This window comes from Ambystoma mexicanum, chromosome 2p (assembly GCF_040938575.1).
Source record: "Ambystoma mexicanum isolate Mex_15411 chromosome 2p, UKY_AmexF1_1, whole genome shotgun sequence".
NCBI classification, from domain to species: domain Eukaryota; kingdom Metazoa; phylum Chordata; class Amphibia; order Caudata; family Ambystomatidae; genus Ambystoma; species Ambystoma mexicanum.
The window spans coordinates 527,375,055-527,393,984 of record NC_090923.1 but is presented as its reverse complement, the minus strand read 5'-3'; the positions used below and the strand labels follow the sequence as shown (position 1 = coordinate 527,393,984).

Genomic DNA, 18,930 nt, shown 5'->3' with positions numbered 1-18,930 from the left:
TCACACCCCATTAACTAGTTACAGGGAGGCAAATGAGAGTGCCTCCAACTCCTCATTCGAGGATTAGGAGTGATGTCCAGACAACTGCTGAATTATTAGGAGATGAGCTACATGCATACTTAGCACGTATGACGGCTAGTATCTCTGTCATTTCAGATCAAGTCAAGCGAACAGGGTGTCGGTCTCAGAACACAGATGAAGACCATACAGCAACCAAAATACAAGAATTACCTGTACCTAGACTTTTCCTGGAGATCAAATACTGATAAGAGATTTCACACGAAAGAGGCATGAGCCCCATTTCAACGGCCCTTTTGTAATAGAGGACATTACTCTGTCAGCAGTCAAGGGCTTAGGACAATGAGCTTGGATACATCAAGGTGATGTATCACCCCCCCCAACCTCATTCGGAAGCAAGTTAAGGTGAAGAAGTTCAGCATGTGCAGACTAGATCGATGACGAGGAACAAAGATGCAGCGACTGTCCAGTAGACAGATAAAGAGTACATTTGACTGTGGCTCCCTCAATACACTTGTTGCTGATAAGCAAGGAGTGAAAAAGCTATTTTTTCCTTGAACCACAGGGGCTTTGTTGATATTGGACTGTGGAGTGCGGAAGTAAGCAAAACATGCCAGATCTTGACTTTGTGTTAGACGACTGAAAGAGGGAGCAGTTCCTGGATTAGTTTCTTACTGAGTTTCTTTTTGGAGGCACCTATGGTCCTTTCTGATGCCGATATACACAGACTACTTCTTGCTGTCTTCATATTTATACTCAGAACTTACCCCACTCTTGTTGGGAGAAGCACCAACATACGTGTGTTTCTCCAGGATCTTAAGAATGGCCCGGCTATTAGACGCTTATTGGCAGCGATAGTGGAGCATATTAGACTATTGCCTGAGCATCTTACTGGAGGTACAGATGGTCCTGTCTAACGATGATGCCAACAAACTACTTGCTATGATCTTTTACTATTTGCTTGAAGTTCATCCATACCTTGTTTGGCGAGACACCAACACTTGTGTTCATGCGAGATCCTATAAACCGTCCAGCAATCAGCCAGTTACTTGTGGAAATCATTGAGCAGATTCAGCCGCTTCCAGAGCGTCTAACGAGGTTGCCTGAATTTCCTTCCTTACAAAATAATCACAGGCAAACATGTTTTCCATAGATCATATTGCAGGTCCGGACAGTGAGCAGAGTCAACGATGAATGGAGCTGCGTTGATGGTGGAGCCTCACGTATTGGTGTATAATATATGCCTGCTCTACATTTATCATCGTTTTTCAGATTCTGCTAATTCACACTGTGTATTTCATTGATCCTAAGAAAGCAGTGGTCCCTTTGGTTCTTCCTACTCTAGTTACCTTGGCAGAACTAGACAGTGTGAGAAAGCCAAGGCCTTATGTAATTGTCACTACTCCAGTAGCACATACAGAGGTATCTATACAGGTGACAAAGGACCCAACGCTTCCCTTTGAAGGGAGATCCGTTTTTGATTTACTTTATGGTTATCATGTTAATGTTTAAAGGATATTTGTATTGCACACCATCACCACCGGAGTGGTCCCCTGGTCTTATAGGTAAAATCATTTGGCAAGAATGAAATGGAGACCTAAGAGAAGTGCAGGGGGGGGGGGGGGAATGATCATGAATTTAATGATTATTTGGACAGTACAGCGCATTTAGGGAACATGTGCTATCAGTACATGAAAGAGGTGGGAAAGAACCTCTGAGAAGGATTGCTATGTATGTGCACTTCTGCCTTACGTTATGGGGAAATCGAAGATATTCATAGCTACTAAAATAGATGTTCAAACAGCCCATTGCCTTACTCACCTTGCACTCTGCCTCACAAAAGGTGTCAAACAGCGTCTTTGATATGGGTAACAGAACGGACAGTGCCTGATGAAGACGATTATGTGCAAGACCTAAAGACAAGAGTAAGAGCACACACCAGAAATCATGTGATAAAATATGAACAGCCTGGTATGACGGGAGGAGGAATCAAATGGGAAATCAAAAGAAGACTCAATTGTCAAGGGAAAACTGACGAAAAGGTTTGAAGGTGCAAAGAAAGAGGCCAGATGCAGATCTGGGGAACAGTGCTTCCTCCAGATGGATGGGAAGAAGGTGTGGTTATTTGTAAAGCACATGCAACACAGGGAATGTACAAATCAACTGCATAATGACTGTGCAAATCTCTTTGGCCAAAGATTGCAAAACCTTTGACCTGAGTTGAAGACAGAGGAGGTCCATGGCAGATAGTGCCTTTGGCTAGTGCAGAACAATGCTTCAAAAATAATGGCACAAGAAAAGTTGTAGGAAATCAGGAATGCGATCAAATTTTTGATGTGCCAGGAATGGACAGGACAGCAGTGATGAAGGATTACTACTCGGCCTGTGGATCCAGAGCTTACATGAAGCTGCCCAGAGATTGGGGAGGACTATGTTCTATAGTAATTGTTCATGTTCCAGCATTAGCGATCTTGAAGGGTGACTTGAACATTGGTTAATTTCCCAAAGCAGATGCTCACCTGAAGAGAGAAGAGACCTGTTGAGCTCCTGAATCGGATGAAGAGGGAGAATTATTTCTCAGCCAAGTCAATAGAGGCCTTTGATTCTATCCCCTATGAACACAGACTGTTTAGTAAGACTTCAATATTCACGATAATCTTCATGCCCAGGATCCAGACGGAAGCAAATACTAAATGGTTACAACTAACCAGATGGGAGCTTTTGCAGACAATTACCACCACTATAAAGGGATTCAATGCCATCAAGGAGGAGCTGAGAGCCCTAAGACTGACGACTCTGCAGAACAGATATGTTCTGCACACGATTACAGCTACGGATGAAGGTGTTTGTGCCAAAAATCGGAGAATCATGTTGCACGTTCATACCTTCTCATGACGAGAATGGTACCTTGGCAGAGGCCATAACCATGCTGACAAACCTGCACGTCAAGATGGAAGACGAAGTGGAAGACATTGGTGATGACAGCTGGTTTGGATCAATTTTCTCATGGGTTCCACAATGGATGAACATTTTCAAGTTGTTTGGAGCCTTATTGGTGATGATCGTGTTTGGATTCTGTGTGATCAGGATAATAATCGCCCAATGCAAGAAGACTGAAAAGAAGGCAGCAGGAATGAAGATTGTAATTGATGAAGAACCAGGAGTGGAACCTAAGGAGCTGACAAATTAAGAAATCAGAGACTACATGAAGGCCAGCATCCATGCACCTGAAGGAACAAAGTTCCTGCATCCGAGGAACCACAAGAAGTATGTGGGGAGATGGATCTACTGCAGCCCAAATGGACAATGCATGCTTATGACTTGTGTGTTGATGAGCATGTGAAATCCGCAGGAGGTCTGAAAGGAGTCATAAAGATATGGGTACCAACGAAGCATTTCTTCAGACCAGGATGTCTTGATGTGAAGGGTGATAACAGAGTGGTTGATGAATCGCCGAGAGGGGTAGAGGAGGAGTCAAGTACCCCCACCAAAAGCTCTGCCCCATGCTGCCTATATGTTGGGAACAAGAAATTGCAACCCATGCAGTACCAATCAGGATGCCTCTACTGCAGAGAATAATGGAAACAAGGTATCCCTTGAGAAAACCCCTACATACATGCACTAAGACAATGTTCTTTTGGATGAAGTTCCAGAGGAAGTGTGCATTTCAACAAGAAAGAAGTGGTGATGTCATGCAGAGTAGAAGATGACGCACCTGGAAAATGCTATGTTACTTGGCATTTATATAGCGCTCTATATATCATTGGTATGACCTCAAAGCACTGGTAGGTTGAACGCCCTCAGGAACCATAGTTCTGGTCAGTTGAGAGAGCTAGGGTGCGTGGGTGCACCAGTTATGTGTGCCGTTGATGTAATTGCCTGATGGTAGCTGCATCCTAGCATTAGGTGTGGTGCTGAAGATATCAGTTGAATGTGTGCAGCCTGGTGGGTGGACACCCAGACTGGGCTCTGGCTGCGTTAGGCCGGAAGGACGCATATGTGAGCAACAAGGCGAGATTGTGCTCGGCTAGCTGCCTTTTATTAGGGTGAGGTGTTGTCCATGGGGTCATATTCGTATATGAACAGCTAGGCCGAATTAGTGAGGGGTATAGCTGTGTTCTAGTTGTATATTGGCGTTTAGTAGCGAGTAAGCAGTGATGTGATAAGATGGTTATCTTTAAAGCGCCGAAGACCAGGCACGTGAACAGGATGGCGAGGAACACAGCAACAAACAAACACAGAGATAGGGGGGGGGGGGGGAACAGGAAAGTAGGGTACACAGTGATACAGGGTGGCATGTTAACATTTACATTTCTATCTAGACGCGATTCAGGATAATGTTAGCAACTCCACCCAAGTGTGGGGCATGTTAACATTTGCAGTTCTATCTAGAACCGACTTGAGCCAATGTTCGCGACTTCATCCAAGTGTGGCACATGCTACCATTTACAACTCCATCTACTTGTGGGATACGTTATCATTTACAATTCTATCCAACTGAGGGATATGCTACCAATCCTAGTTCTATCTAAGTGTGGCACATGCTACCATTCACAGTCCCATCTAAGTGTGGCATGTGCTATCATTCACAATTCCATCTACTTGTGGGACACGTTATCATTTACAATTCCATCTAAGTGATGGATATGCTACCAATCCTAGTTCTATCTAAGAGTGGCACAGGCTACCATTCACAGTCCCATCTAAGTGTGGCATGTGCTATCATTCACAATTCCATCTACTTGTGGGACACGTTATCATTTACAATTCTATCCAAGTGAGGGATATGCTACCAGTCATAATTCTATCTAGATGAGGCACATGCTGTCGTTCACAATTCCATCTAAGTGTGGGATATGCAACCAATGATAATTCTATTTAAGTGTGGTGCATGCTATCATTTATAATTCTAAGTGAGAGATACGGTACAAATCATAGTTCTATCTAGGTGAGGCACGTGTTACCATTTATAATTCCATCTAAGTGTGGCACATGCTACCATTTGCAATTCCATCTAAGTGTGGCTCATGTTAATGTTAAAGGATATTTGTACTGTGTATTATCACCACCGGAGAGGTCCCCTGGCGACTCTGAGAATGGGAAGGGGAGGGGGGGGGGGGAATTGGGGGTGAATTAGTTGTAATAAGCTGGAAAAGTGCAAGAGAGCGGTGATCTGCTGTTGGCAGCCTCAGCCCAGTGGGTCCATTGGCTGGGCTTGGAGTGTTTTACGGCCGTCCTTGGAATTATGTCTAGGTGGAATGTTTGCTATCAATCACTATTCCGTCTGAGTGTGGCGCTTGCTAATCTTCAGTAACGTATCCAGGTGTGAGGCAGGCTAGTGATCATGACCCCATCTAAGTGTGGCACTTGGTAACATTCACACTTCTATCTAGCTGCAACGCAGGCTAAAGTTAAGAATTCCATCTGAGTGTGGTGCATGCTAACATTCACATTTCTATCTAGATGCGACGCAGGCTAGTGATCATGATTCCATCTAAGTGTGGCACATGGTAACAATCACAGTTTCATCTAAGTGTGGCGCATGCTAACATTGTCACACCCGTCTAAATGAGAGGCTGGCTAATCATCACCATTCTCTCTGGGTGTGGCACTAGTTAACATTAGCAAGTATGTTATGCAGGACAACATTTACAGTCCAGCCATGAGTAGATTTAGGTTGGTGGTCAAAAATCTCTCTGGGTGTGCATGGTGTAAGTCTATGGCAGTTGACGTTATTAAGGTAGAGTGGTGGTGGAGTAGAATAATTGCTTTACAATCCACCCATGACACACTTACAGTTTTGTTGGTGTCTGTTCACGGCTGGCTTCATTGGCTTCCCCTACGGACACCTGCAGACACTTTCTGGATCCACCTGTGTTGGAGCCACATTTTGCCTGGGGCCCTTAGCCGCCGAGGGCTGCCCTGTGAGGGTTGGTTATGACCAGACGGGTCAGCCAATCAGGAGGCGGGAGCGGGAACCAGGAAGGGGTAAGGGGTGCCGGGCAGACGCACAACAGCACGCGGGGCCTGGGGGCGATTTTTTACAATATAATGGCCCAAAAATGGGGGCGCACAAGGCTAATTACACTCACCTGCTTCTCCGTTGTAAAGGGGGAAAAGAGTCAGAATAAAATCGGCATTCTATAAGCTCTGAAGAGAAGATGGAGAAGATGGTGAAGAAAAGCAACATTTTGGGCTCAAGATGAAGATGCTGATGCTACAGAAATGCTGAAGAATATGTAAATCAGTTTACACTTGTACAGATGCAGTAACGCAAGTAGACAAAGTGATCTTAAGGCTTGTTACGTAGAGAATAGGTTTGCGGCAATGCGCAAATGTATAATACATAGGAATGTATAGAACCTGGATATTCCACAGTGCACCTTAAAACAAGGCGGAAACCAGTGATTGGAAAGAGTTTTCAGTGTGGCGTAGTTGGAAAATTACTGATGGCGAGAGAGAAATTCAAGAAAGGTTTGGCTGGCCCAGCACCAAGAAGACAGGGCCACTGTGAGCCTGGGTGTCCATCCAGTAGTTACAATGAACGTGAGAAAGAAACAACTTCTGTTTGAAGTGGAATGGAAAAACACTGAAGGTGCTAAAAAGTTCATCATTTAATAGAATTAAATGCTGCAAAATGCTTGAAAATGTAGTCTCCCAGTCACATGGTCAGATCAAAATAGACATTGGGTCAAGCTACACCGAAACCAAGCAGATACTTATTTCTCAGGCGCAGAGAGTCTCTACAAGGCCACGTTCAAAGCTTGATTGACCGCAAGAGTGACGATTGTTGTGGGGCTAATTGGAAGGGGAGGCATGATCACGCCGACCTTCCATGCACCTGGTATGGTAGCCTACGTGCTGCTAGCATGTGGAATATTCCAGAGGGGTACTATGGTGCCAAACCAATGGTAGGGGTGCCACGTATCAGAGAGCCCTATAGTTTGTATAACCAATGAAGTGATGAGTTTTAGAGTGACATGAAAGATGTCAGAGTTTAGGGGGACAAGATACGTTACATCTCTTTACGCACCCATATCCCGGGTTGACTAGCATTGGGCGCGTCATTACAAGTTAAAGGAGCTATCTTACCAGGCAAAGATGGTGGAGCCTGGGTCAGGACTCCTTTCTTCAGTCATCAAGAGCCTGGCGAGTGGTAGTCACGCCCTCCCCCCGCCATAGCTGGAAAGCTCTCGTACTTTGCTATATTGACTTTTTAGAATAACTGCTTGTAATTCACAGAACTATTAGAAGGGTAGGGTTAGACTGTCGCTCCATGTATTTATGGTCTTTGAAGATGCTCTAACCTCCCACACCTTCAACCACCACTTTGGCCATGCCATTTATAGCATACATTTCTTTATCAAAAAGGGTTGCAATTTAAAGTGATTGGTAACTCATCTTGGTGTTCCCATACTGTGCTGTAAATGTGTTTCATAGCGATTTTACTTTTCAGTAGTGTTGATTTTTCCAATTGCCTGTGTTGTAGCATAATGTGTTGTACTTGTCTGCGTCGACCTACAGGCTGTTGCTTTTTTTGACAGTATTTGACACCAATCCTACCTTTGCCGAGTCCAATCCTGACTGCTTATTCACTTCATCACTGAGAGTTTGGTCAAAAACCTGTGTTGTGTAACTGGTTGCACTTTTAAGTTGGCTTCTCAGAACCACTCGCCAGAACAGGCTCTGAAAAAAAACCTCAAATTCCCAAATAAAGCATTCAAAATGACAGCGCTAATAATGAATGACAAACAAAAGTAATGCTAAGTGTCTGCAATACACGCAATCACGTAGAACTTGCATACAACCTCCATGCATATCATGTTTAAAAAGAAAAAATCCATCTCGTTAAATACTGAAAACAAACTAATGAATTAGGACTGAACTTAGCACTGGTGTCCGTGCAGTTAAGACAGGGGCTTTTCCAATACACAAGACAAATGTCTGAGCAAACCCTGTGCAGCACTAACCCTTCAAACTGCATCATAACCCATTTACAGTTAAGGGGTGAACGAGTCATATTTCACATATGAAATACACATATCATGCCACTTTGCATCGTTGGCAAAATCTGCCATGGTTTGGTTTATTTGCAAGTTTGCTTTACAAGTGGAGTCCTCAAGACAGGTCAATGGTTAAAAAGAAAGTTAATAACGGCGGTGTCAGATTACATTGTAAAACACAAAGTATACGTTTTTTCACACATAAAATACTGTAACAGACACATACGTTAAACACCACTAAAATGAAAAGCCAAAGCCACACATCGTTCAAACCAACAAAAAAAGGCAAAAGTACAATACACAGTTTTTTCTAGAATGTGGAGATACTGGCCAAAACATGTTCGAGAAATGTAAACTGAGCTTCAAGTCAAAATCCGGACTGAGCTTGCCCATACAGTGGACACCTGGATATTGTGCATTCCTTTTCAAAATGCCCAGGAGTAATACTTTGTATTGTTCCCTCTCATAAAATAAACATCACACGTATTTTATTTTGCACCTTTGTGCCAGTCAAGATGCCATAAAAATTGAAGTGGGACAACTTGAGGATGCTCCATTATACAATGACATGGCTTGGCCTGCTGGTTACTGCAAATGTAACAACATACAGAAGCTTTCTGACACAAACCACATTTAGAATGCCATTTTCTTTCACAGTAGTCGAACCATGTACATCAATGAGGCAAACGCGTTGGTGCAATTTCTGCAGGTATAAGATGCTAGGCTCTGGCATAGGGCAGATAAGAGATTAAAACATGATTTGGTTTTAAAATAAGGTAGTGGGCCTGTTCTGTTGGATAGAAAAATAAACAAGTTGGCGGTTTCATTATGTCGGCGTCAGATTGAGACTCGACCTCGCCCCGCTGCGATTATGTGGTTTGATCTTTTGAGCAGAGCATGCAGAAGATCATATGGGTCGCTTGGTACTAACATCCTAATAAGTCATCATATGTTCCACTCTGGAAAGGGTAAGGCACATTGTTGGAATAAATTGCGTCAAATAAGCAAGCTAAGGCAAGTGTTGGCAAAGGGTGATGACGAAGTATTCCAAACATCGAGAGATGTTTGCTAGTGAGACGTCCCTTGAAGGGCTATTATTGTGCGATGCATCATTGCGTCACTGCAAGAGACCTGGATTTCAAACCCAAAAGAGAATCTAGACTGAGAAGGCATAACAGAGCACAAAGTCTTGGAAAATGTAGCAACAGCTAGCAATGAAATCCCAACCGAACATGATGCCACGTTTGTGCAGTAGAAGGACACTTCGCCAGATGAAGATGCAAGTAACCCCCTCGCCTCCCTTGGAGTACCCAAAAATTTCCCCCAACAAACATATTTGCAGGAAATATAATTTTAGAAAGCTCCTTTTCCTTTCTAACAGGAATTTTCTACATCTTTGGGATCTACGTCAGACCCAAGAACACATTTGGCAACAGAAGCCTTTTGTTGGTGTAAATGGACAAGACCCGAGGAATAGGCAGCTGAATGGCACAGCTCAAGGTGTCTACACCCACGGCTGTGCAAGGGACTGTGCGGCCAACGCCCCCATATGATATTCATATTGTGGTTTACTCTCACATATTTGGGCTTAATACTCCCCATCAACTCCGTCCCTACAAGTCTATTTTAGGCACACTTGCAGCTCAATGAAAGGTGTTTCTAAAGAACGAAAATGTATGAAAGGTTTTTATATTCTTAAAGCTCACAGGGGCGCGCGTGCACACAGACGGAACAAAGTCCCATAAAAAAAATAAAGTGCTCCTACCTATGAAATAGTTGTGTGTGTGCACCTTTAACTTGTGCTTACTTATCGGACGATTAAAAAGACACTTGTTTTGTTACTGTTACACACAAAAAGTGTGCCGGTCTGTAATTGTCGTTCTTACAACGTGTGTACATCCAGGACTCTGAAGGATGCTGCCGTTCCTTAACAGATAGGGCTGTCTCAGTACTTGGAGCAGGAACACTGGGGCCGATCTGCTAGCACCATTGTGTCTCGAGCAAGGCACAATTTGAAGCGGTGATAACAATTGCAACTGTATGGCAGCAAGACAATTATGTAGATTGCAGGTGGGTTGCATAAAATATTTCTGGAGAATGCAAATATTGACAGAGAAATACTCAAGTATCTGTCAACGCATTTAAAAAGCTCAAATTATGTTCCCATAAACATTAAAGAAAAACTTCCAAAAAGTCGTTGCAAAAATCAGATGCAGGAGTGCTCTACATGATTTATCCCCACTCTTGAATAACTGTGGTCGGGTATTGGCTGCCAAGTTAAAGAGGGATCCACATGCAGAGATCCGAGAGGAACTCAACCAAAACATAGCCTTCCTAAGCGCACTAAACACCTTGGAGATCAGGGTGATCAGCATACAAGGAGAGACCAGACTAAAAACAGCAGTTTACAGCATCCCTGTAGACTGCACAACATTGAATAGAAGACAGCAACATCATTGTCGTGACTTGAAGGCGGTGTTTGGTGTACCTCTGAGAACAGCTGCGTAAAGCCAGACTAAATCGCAGGGACATTAATTCAGGGTTCTTAATACTGAATACATCACTAATAACTTTTTTGATCAGGGAAATTAATAGTTGATATTTTGTAAATAAATACAGCCTACATGACTGAAAAGTGGCGATTGAGGATCAGTTCCACTATGGAAAGGTTTTCTAATCTATGCATCCGTGATGTTCAACAAAAACAAGCTCAACAACAAACACACAAACGTTACCACACTGTTTCAGGAAGAGGCAATCACACAAAGCATGAACAGTAACAATAAAACATTGGGCTTCCTGCACAAACATCTCCACCTAAGCTACAAATAAACTGGACACAGACAGTGGTAACATCAGGACAGAAATACTCTTAAAGTGGACCACCAACTAAAAATACAATTAATATACGGTTAAGAACTTTTAAAATATCCTCTAAAACAAATAAGAGTTACCTGGCAGTAAAGTGCTGTTAAAATCAGATGGAAGAAAAACAGAACTTACGTAAGTTCTGAATGAATTAAATATACCTAAAAGAAATAATAGGCATTCAGCTGTAAACCCAGGTATCACCGTACATATATACATAGATATTACAGTAAGTGTTAAGAAGTCCGGTTGTCCTTGTGTGTAAAGTTCTCCAGCTGAAAGATCAGCTCCACAGCAGCATCAACATCTTGTACAATATGGTCAGGTTCCACCAAACCTGGGTCAAACCTGAAATCTCTGTGTCCATGAAACACTGTCTCGGTGATGCACTCTCTGGTGTCAGACGGCACCTCGGTGTGGGGGTTGTAGATCCCAGTACAGACTAGCACAGACCGACAGCTTGTGGCAGTGGAGGAGGAGAGATCACTTTCCCAGGTATTGCTGGATTCCACATCCTGAGACACAGTTGAGCCAAGCGTGCCGGCAGCAGCTTGGATACGTGCCTGGGAGCCCTTCCTGGAGTTCTTCTCTTCAAGGTATCGGTTATAGAGGTTAGCACCATAAATATCAGTCATTAGATTATCCCTGTATAAAACAAAGAAAAACATGTCATTGGGAAAATGGAAATAAACTTGTCAAAAACAGTACAAAATTGTTGCAAACATACATTAAGTCGAAGGAGAGTATTCATCCAAGCAAAATATATATTCATCCCTTTACCCAGTAGGTCCTCCTCCAAAGCCTTACGAAGAGTGCAATTCGAATGTGTCCCGTCAAAGCCATTACGCCTCTCCAGTTGGGGTGGCCAATGTGTACCCTGTGCAAAAACCACTTGAGTCCTAGAAGATTGGGCCAGCTACATGCTAGTGTATTGTTAAATTAAGAAACAAACCTGGCAGAGCGGGGGGGCGGCATGAACAGTAAATGGACGATGAGCACTAGTCCTTTGGATTCCCGTACCACCGGGCCAATCATGCCGATATCCTGGTGAAAAAGGCCAGAGAGAACCCAAGGACAGCTAGGTATAGCGAGATAGATCGGGAGAGGGCTGCATATTTCCCGACCTGGATCGGAGAAAGGCACAGAGTGCTCTGTGCATCCACAGTATCCCCCCCCCCCGTAAACAAGGTGGCTCCGGACTGACGCTGGAATCGGGGACCTGACATGGAACCCTGCCAGAAGATACCAAGGCTGCAGGGCGACAGAGCCATGAGAGGTGGAGCAAGGAGCGGCGGCACTCCACAACCAAATGACGAGGAGGAGATCCGGACGGACCTGGAGTCTGGTGCCCCTGTGAAGCAGGGGACTGAAACTGGCACAGACGGTTGGAGGATCCGAGCACCGGTCCACAGCATGGCACTCGGAGGAGGATAAAGGAGAGGAACCTTCATAAGGTGAGTGGGTGATTTACAACTTAGATCCCTAGGATCCCCCGCAGTGACAACGGACCGACTGCCCAGGGTCACAATAGGGGGACCTGAAGTCAGGCTACGGACTACATTGGGGAGAGCCTGCTGACGCTCGAAAGTCTCCCGGTCTCACAGCATACTCTGGAAACTGGCACTAGGTAGCGCCACAGTGGCTGGGTCCACCAGTGACATAACACGCTGCCCTGGACCCCGGGGTGGGAGGGGAGCCCATACGTTCGTTTTATTATTTATAATGTGCATCATACCCGGGAGAGAAAAGGTAAAAATCTACATACATGTCATTAATTACCAGAGGGTATATACAGATGGAATCTATTTACAGTGTAGGATACAAGAGGGGTATGTGCAAATGAAGCAGATATCTCACAGAGGCAATAAATATGTACAAATGAAACGGACAATTTAAAGAAGCAATATTTACAAACGTTAAGGTGTTAGTAAAGAGTAACCAGGTGGGGGGGGGGGGAATACATACAAATATACAGGCAGTGAGTGGAGCAGTTGTAGTTGCAACAGGGTGGTGGGTCAAGAGGAGCCAGGGTGGATACCCACCATGCAGGCATAAGATACCGTTATCAGGGGGTGTGTGGCTACTGGTTGGTCAAGAGTTATCATTACTGGTCATTAGATTTCAGCCACATAATGATATTGGATCTGAATTTTTGGTAGCATTGGTCCGATCTCAATGTGGGAGGCAAGGAGTTCCACAATTTGGCTGCTTTCACAGGGAAGCTGTTGCCTCTGATTGTGGAAGGTTTGAAGCTAGGTATGGAGAGGCGATCTCTGTTAGCTGATGTAGGTGGTCTCATGGAAGTCTGTTTATGGAATCTCTTTGCCAGGTAGATGGGGGCAGCATTGTTGAGAGATTTGGGGGTGAGTTTAGAAGAATTTTGTCAATAGTTGGAAGCTAGTTCTGTCGGCTTCTCTCAGAGATGTGATCTCTTCTGGATATGCCTAATGCTGCTCTAAGGGCATTGTTTTGTTAGGTTTGGATTCTTCTGATAGCAGCTTTAGTCGATCCTAGTAGATGGCATTGCAATAGTCCAGACGAGACAGGACTAGGGCTCTGGCCAAGATGGTGCAGCTACTGTCAGAGAGAAAAGGCTTACCAGTGCGAATAAGTTTGCACGTGGAGGACGCTAAAGAGTTGACCTGTTTGGTGAATGAAAGGTTTGTGTCAAGATAAAAAAAAAAAAAAAAAAAAAAGTGATTTTACCTCATGTTCCACCTTATTCTTAATCAATTGCATTTGCATTGAGGAGTAGTCAGATCCTAGTTTCTTTTTTAGGTTAGAAGGGGTGCCCAGGATAATGAGTTCAGTTTTATCATCATTCAGGCATTGACCATGTGTGGCCATCCATGCCTGGATGATGATATACACTCTATTTACCAAGGCCAAATCCTTTTCATAATCCCCTGAAAGCAGGCGGAGGATCTGGGTATCATCTGCATAGTTAGTGTAGGTGATAACAAAATGATCCAGATCATCGAAAAGGGGCTTGGTAAAAATGTTGTAGAGTGTGGGCAAGACGCAAGATCCCTGAAGCACACCACAGGTGATAGGTATGGGGTCGGCAGCTGCTAGAGAAGAGAAGACCCTCATTGTTCTGCCATTCAAGAAGGATCTGATGCAGGTAATAGCATCATCAGAAAAGTGTGCTGCTGTGTCGTGGTTACATAGGATGATGTGGTCAACCAAGTCAGACGCAGCTGAAAGATCCAAGAGAAGGAATAGGGCTGATTTGCCATTATCTCTGAGCTCATCAACTTGGGTTTTAAGGTCGATGAGGGTTGTCTCTGTTCCATGTTGAGGGCGGAAGCCCGATTGTCTGGCTCCTAGTGGGAGTACCCAAGATTGTTTAAGGTTGGTAGGGATGATACCAGTTGAGAAGGACGCATTGATAAGTTTGGTTATGAAGGGTGATAGGTCGCGGGCCGCATCTTTAATGAGCTGCGCAGGGCAGTGATCACCCTGACAGAAGGTTTGAGGGACAGAATAATTCTTTCCACTTCGGGAATAGAAACCTTGGTTAGTTGAATCGGGTGGATACATCAGCATTGGTGTTCCCAGTTCTTTTAGGTGGAGGAGGGTCATTTGGGGAGGCTCTTTTACCAGAGATTTTATTTTGTAGAGTGGATATTTTATTGGCTAGAGCATGTTGGATATCTGAGCACCATTTTTTATCCTTGGTGCATGTGTCAGGTAATGCTATTGGGGGGGGGGGTGGAGTCTATTTCTTTAAGAATAGAGAATAGTTCCTTCATATTGGACTTGACTTGGGATATGCGTGTGTCGAAGGATATTAGTTTAGCTAGGCATATTTTTTTTATAGAGGGTAGAAACTTTGGTGAGTTCAAGTTCGTTGACTTCCGAGGGATGTTTTTTCCAGACAGCCTCACAGTTTGTTTTTTGTTTTTGTAAGGTTTTTAGGAAGGGTGTAAACCATTTATTCAAGTGGGTTTTCTGCTTACTTGGTCTTAGTTTCATGGGGCAATCTGGTCCAGGGAGGTGGTCATAATTTTGTTGTATTCCTCGACAAGGCTCTCTGGGTCAGTGTTGTTTGGGAGCAGGTTGAGGGTGGGAAGTAGTGACGGGATAAGCCTGTATGCAGTAATATTCTTTGTTTCCAGTTACTGTGGGTGGATACCCAAGGGCGAGTGGCGGGGGGGGGGGGGGATTCTGGTGGTGGAGAGCATGAATGACACAAGGTGGTGGTCAGTCCAAATCAGTGGTGAGGATGTTAGCCTGACAGTTGTGATCGGCCACCCAGTCAAGTATTATACCTTTATTGTGGGTAGGAATTTTACTTCTTTGGGTGAATCCAAGTTCTGAGAGAGTGTTGGCTGTAGTTAGGGCAAGATGATCTAGTGGGTCTTTAAAGCCCATGTTGAGGTCCCCAAGTAGGAGTACTTGTGTTGCACTTTTGAGATGATAGGATAGAGTTAATATCATCCTCGAATGTTCCAGTGATTGCCGATTAGTGATTGCTAACAGTGTTGGAAGAGGATAGGAACACTGAACTCAGGCATCTGCACCGACCATCATGCTCAATACAGTAGTGGACCCCCTTCCTGTCAGACCTTGCTACTACGGTGCTCCACCTCTGGTCTTCCGGTGCAAGACAAAGGTGCAAAGGAAGCTTTGAGGGTGAGGCACCTCCTGAGGGAGACGTCAGAGAGCAGCACTATGTGGTATTAACACAGGGACCAACCTTCGCACATCCAAGGGTGCATGCAACAAATATCACACCCCTGAGGAGGCACCACGTTGTTGGCCATCCTAATCAGATAACACTAGGAGAATTGGACCGAAGGAGCCAGCCACACTGCCACAGGAGGTAGCTGACAGACATACCGTGAGGAGCTGTGGGCCGGATTTGCAACCAAAGAGTGAAAATATTAGTCTTCAATATGGTCAAGGGACAGCAACAGGTGGAAAAGTATACAGAGGCAAGAGATAAGGTGCAAAAACAGAAGGGGGATGAACTGGAATACGGAGGAAGGAGCAACATGAGGAGGGGGCTGCAGTAGAGCATCAAGGAAGTGGGGGGTAGAGGTCTCCCTGGTGAGAGGTGATCTACGTAAAATGGGCCAGAGGGTCACAGAAGTAGAGCAAAAGGTTAGCACGGTGGAGGATGACATCCAACTTCTCAAGAACCAGATCGCTGGCTTGGTAGGGCGACCAGGACTCTGGAAACAATCGCAGAAGGCCACTCCAGGCGCTGCAACATCCGCCTGATCGAGAAAGAGAGAAAGAGAGAAAGAGAGAAAGAGAGACCCCAATGTGGAGAACTTGATCATGAAGGTACTTGGAATTAAAGGTCTGTCCAAGTTTTTCACTGTGGAACGGGCACATAGGGTGCCGGGCAGACCCCACCACCGGGAGCCCCGCGGAGGGTGATGGTGGCTAAAATAATGAACTTCCGGGACGCCATTCTACAAGAAGCCTGTAAAGGAGGTTTCTGTGAAATTGGAAACACGAAATTACACATCTTCCCAGACTGCACGCTGGAAGTACAACTTCAGAGGAGGTCATATGACGCAGTATGACATCGCCTTAGGGAACTCAATTTTAAATATATGTTCTTCCCGGCTAAGTTGAAGGTCATATCAGGAGGCAAGGCATGGTTCTTCACATCCCCGAGGGAAGTCTGGGCTTGGCTAGACACCGTGCAGCAGAGTAGGGATCCCCAAGATGAAGGGGGTGTGGCAACGACGCAGGATGGCACACAGGGGTGACAATGGCGAAGAGCGACGCAATGAGTATGAGATGGGTCCATAGAAAAATTTGCCACCGGTTTATGGAGGAGGGAGACTTGAGAAGGGGAAGTTGCATTGGAGAAGGGGTCACGGGGGTACTGTGGAGGGCCCACTTGCACCCCCCCCAATAGTTTTATGACACCATTGACTGCCTCCCCCAAGTTACAGGGAAAAGGTGGGATGGACAAGTCAAGGGGTCCACGTTTTGTGAGAGGTGGGGCAGAACCCGGAGGGGAGTCACCCACACGCCACAGTTGGGGAGTTTGAAGGGAGGAGGGCGGGGGGGGGGATGTTAGGAGGGGGAGGAGCGGGGAAGGGGAGGACGATACCAAGTTGGGGTTGGGCATCACTAGGAGTGGGGTTATAGGTCTAGGATGTAACAAAAATGGCAAAGACAACAGGGACAGGGAGTTGGGGAACCATTGGGGATGGGTGTTAGAGGGGATAAGGCTAGGAGACAGGGAGGAGAATAAGGGCCTGAGGTGGACTTCACGGGAGATGGCACGTTATAGGAAATAAGTTTAGGAACAGGGGACGGCAATTTAGGAGGGGTTTGGGTCAAGGGGGAGGGACCCGTAGGGGATAGGAGGGGAATGTGTCACCTGCAGTTTAGATGGGCTGGCTGGGAGAACTGAACATTGGGACATGGAATGACCGAGGATTGGGAACTGGTCAGAACAGACAAAGGGTCGGGGAATTCTTGAAATGGCACGGGATACAAGTCGCCTTGATACAAGAGCCACATATGGGTAGGGTGGAGCTGGGGAAATGATGGGGTGGGCAGGCATACGGAATGACCTATTCAACTCAAACAAGGGGGTGCTGATCTGGGTGGCTAGAGGGATACAGCTGAAGTTGGAAACAGTACTGAAAGATGAGATCGGAAGAACAGTGACGATAGTATGCCTATGGGAGGGTCGCTCATTGCGTTTGGTTAATACATATGGGCCGAACACTGACGATAAGGAATACTCCCCATTGGTCCTGCGCATGTTGGGGCATATAGGGGAGTAATGATCATATGGGGAGGGGATTTTAATTGTCACTTGGATGAGTGTCTGGATGGAATGGGGTGAAAGGGTCCCAGCAAAAAGCACATGACAGCGTCACTCCATAGGATGATGGAGGAGCTTGATCTGGTGGAGATTTGCAGGGACATGGTGAGGAGAAGGGGTTTTCGTACTACTCAGGAGTGCATGGATCATATTCCCACCTGGATTATCTCCTCACGGGGAAAGAATACTCTCAGTTCTTTGGAGGGCCGGAGTATCTGGGGCATAGCCTATCGGACCATTCTCCCCTGGTGGTTAAACTATTGGGTATTAGTGGGACACCCCCCCAATACCCCTGACCCCAACGGTTATAGCGTATGCAGGAAGAGGCATGGGGCGTTTATCAACGAAATCCCTAAGGGGATCGAAACCTACTTAATTAAATGAGGGATCAGTGACATCAATGGAACCACTCTGGGAGGCCTTCAAGGCAAATAGAGGGATGTGCCACTCCATAACGGTAGGCATGCGAAAACGGTTGCAAGACACGTTGCAACGGACGGAGGCCCAGGTGGTGGAACTAGACAGGGAAGCGGCAAAGGGAACCCCCGGTAGGGGAAGAACTGGCACAGAAGCTGGAGCTCCACCACAAGACGCTGGCGGACCCGACACACTTGGACAATAGTAAGCGAGATGTTCGACTGCATGGGGAGGGAAAAAAGGCAGGGACGTTATTGGCCTGGATGATTAGCAGGTAGTACCAGAGTCTAGTCATTACCCAAATTAGGACCAAATCGGTGGAGATAGTAGGTACTCAAGGAATTAATGAAGTCTTTGTAGCCTTCTATAGAGAATTATACACAAGTGTAAATGGGGATGTGGAAGACCTTATGGAATGAATACACCTACTGAGATTAGGGGAGGATCTGAGAGAAGATTGAGGCCCTAATTGAGGAGGGGGAATATTCGCTGAGCGATATGCGCCATGAGGAAAGGCACGGCTCCGGGCAGTGACAGGTTTCCCACAGAATTTTACTCCACATTTGTTGACCTCCTGGCCACGCAACTTCAGAAGTTGTATGAGGAAGCATTTCAGAAGGAGCACCACCCGGAATCTATAAAGGAAGCAGTAATTATGGTAATTCTGAAAGAATGGAAGGACCCACTGGATTGCATGGCGCGTCAGCCTATATTCTTACTAAATGTGGACGGGAAGATTTTGGGGAAAATTCTGGCAACTAGGTTGGCGAAAGTAGCACTGCAACTGGTCCACCCAGACCAATGTGGGTTTGTTGGGGG

At 45.5% G+C, this 18,930-nt stretch overlaps 1 protein-coding gene across 1 annotated transcript in view; it reads right to left on the bottom strand.

The window, feature by feature from the left end:
- Window positions 1–8,070: 8,070 nt before the first annotated feature.
- Window positions 8,071–18,930, bottom strand: part of LOC138566526 (haloacid dehalogenase-like hydrolase domain-containing 5) — a 160,965-nt gene continuing 150,105 nt past the window's right edge. The window contains exon 8 of the mRNA XM_069643954.1: window positions 8,071–11,534. Coding sequence (XP_069500055.1) covers window positions 11,126–11,534 — 409 coding nt within the window. The 3' untranslated portion in view covers window positions 8,071–11,125. The remainder of the gene's footprint in view (window positions 11,535–18,930) is intronic.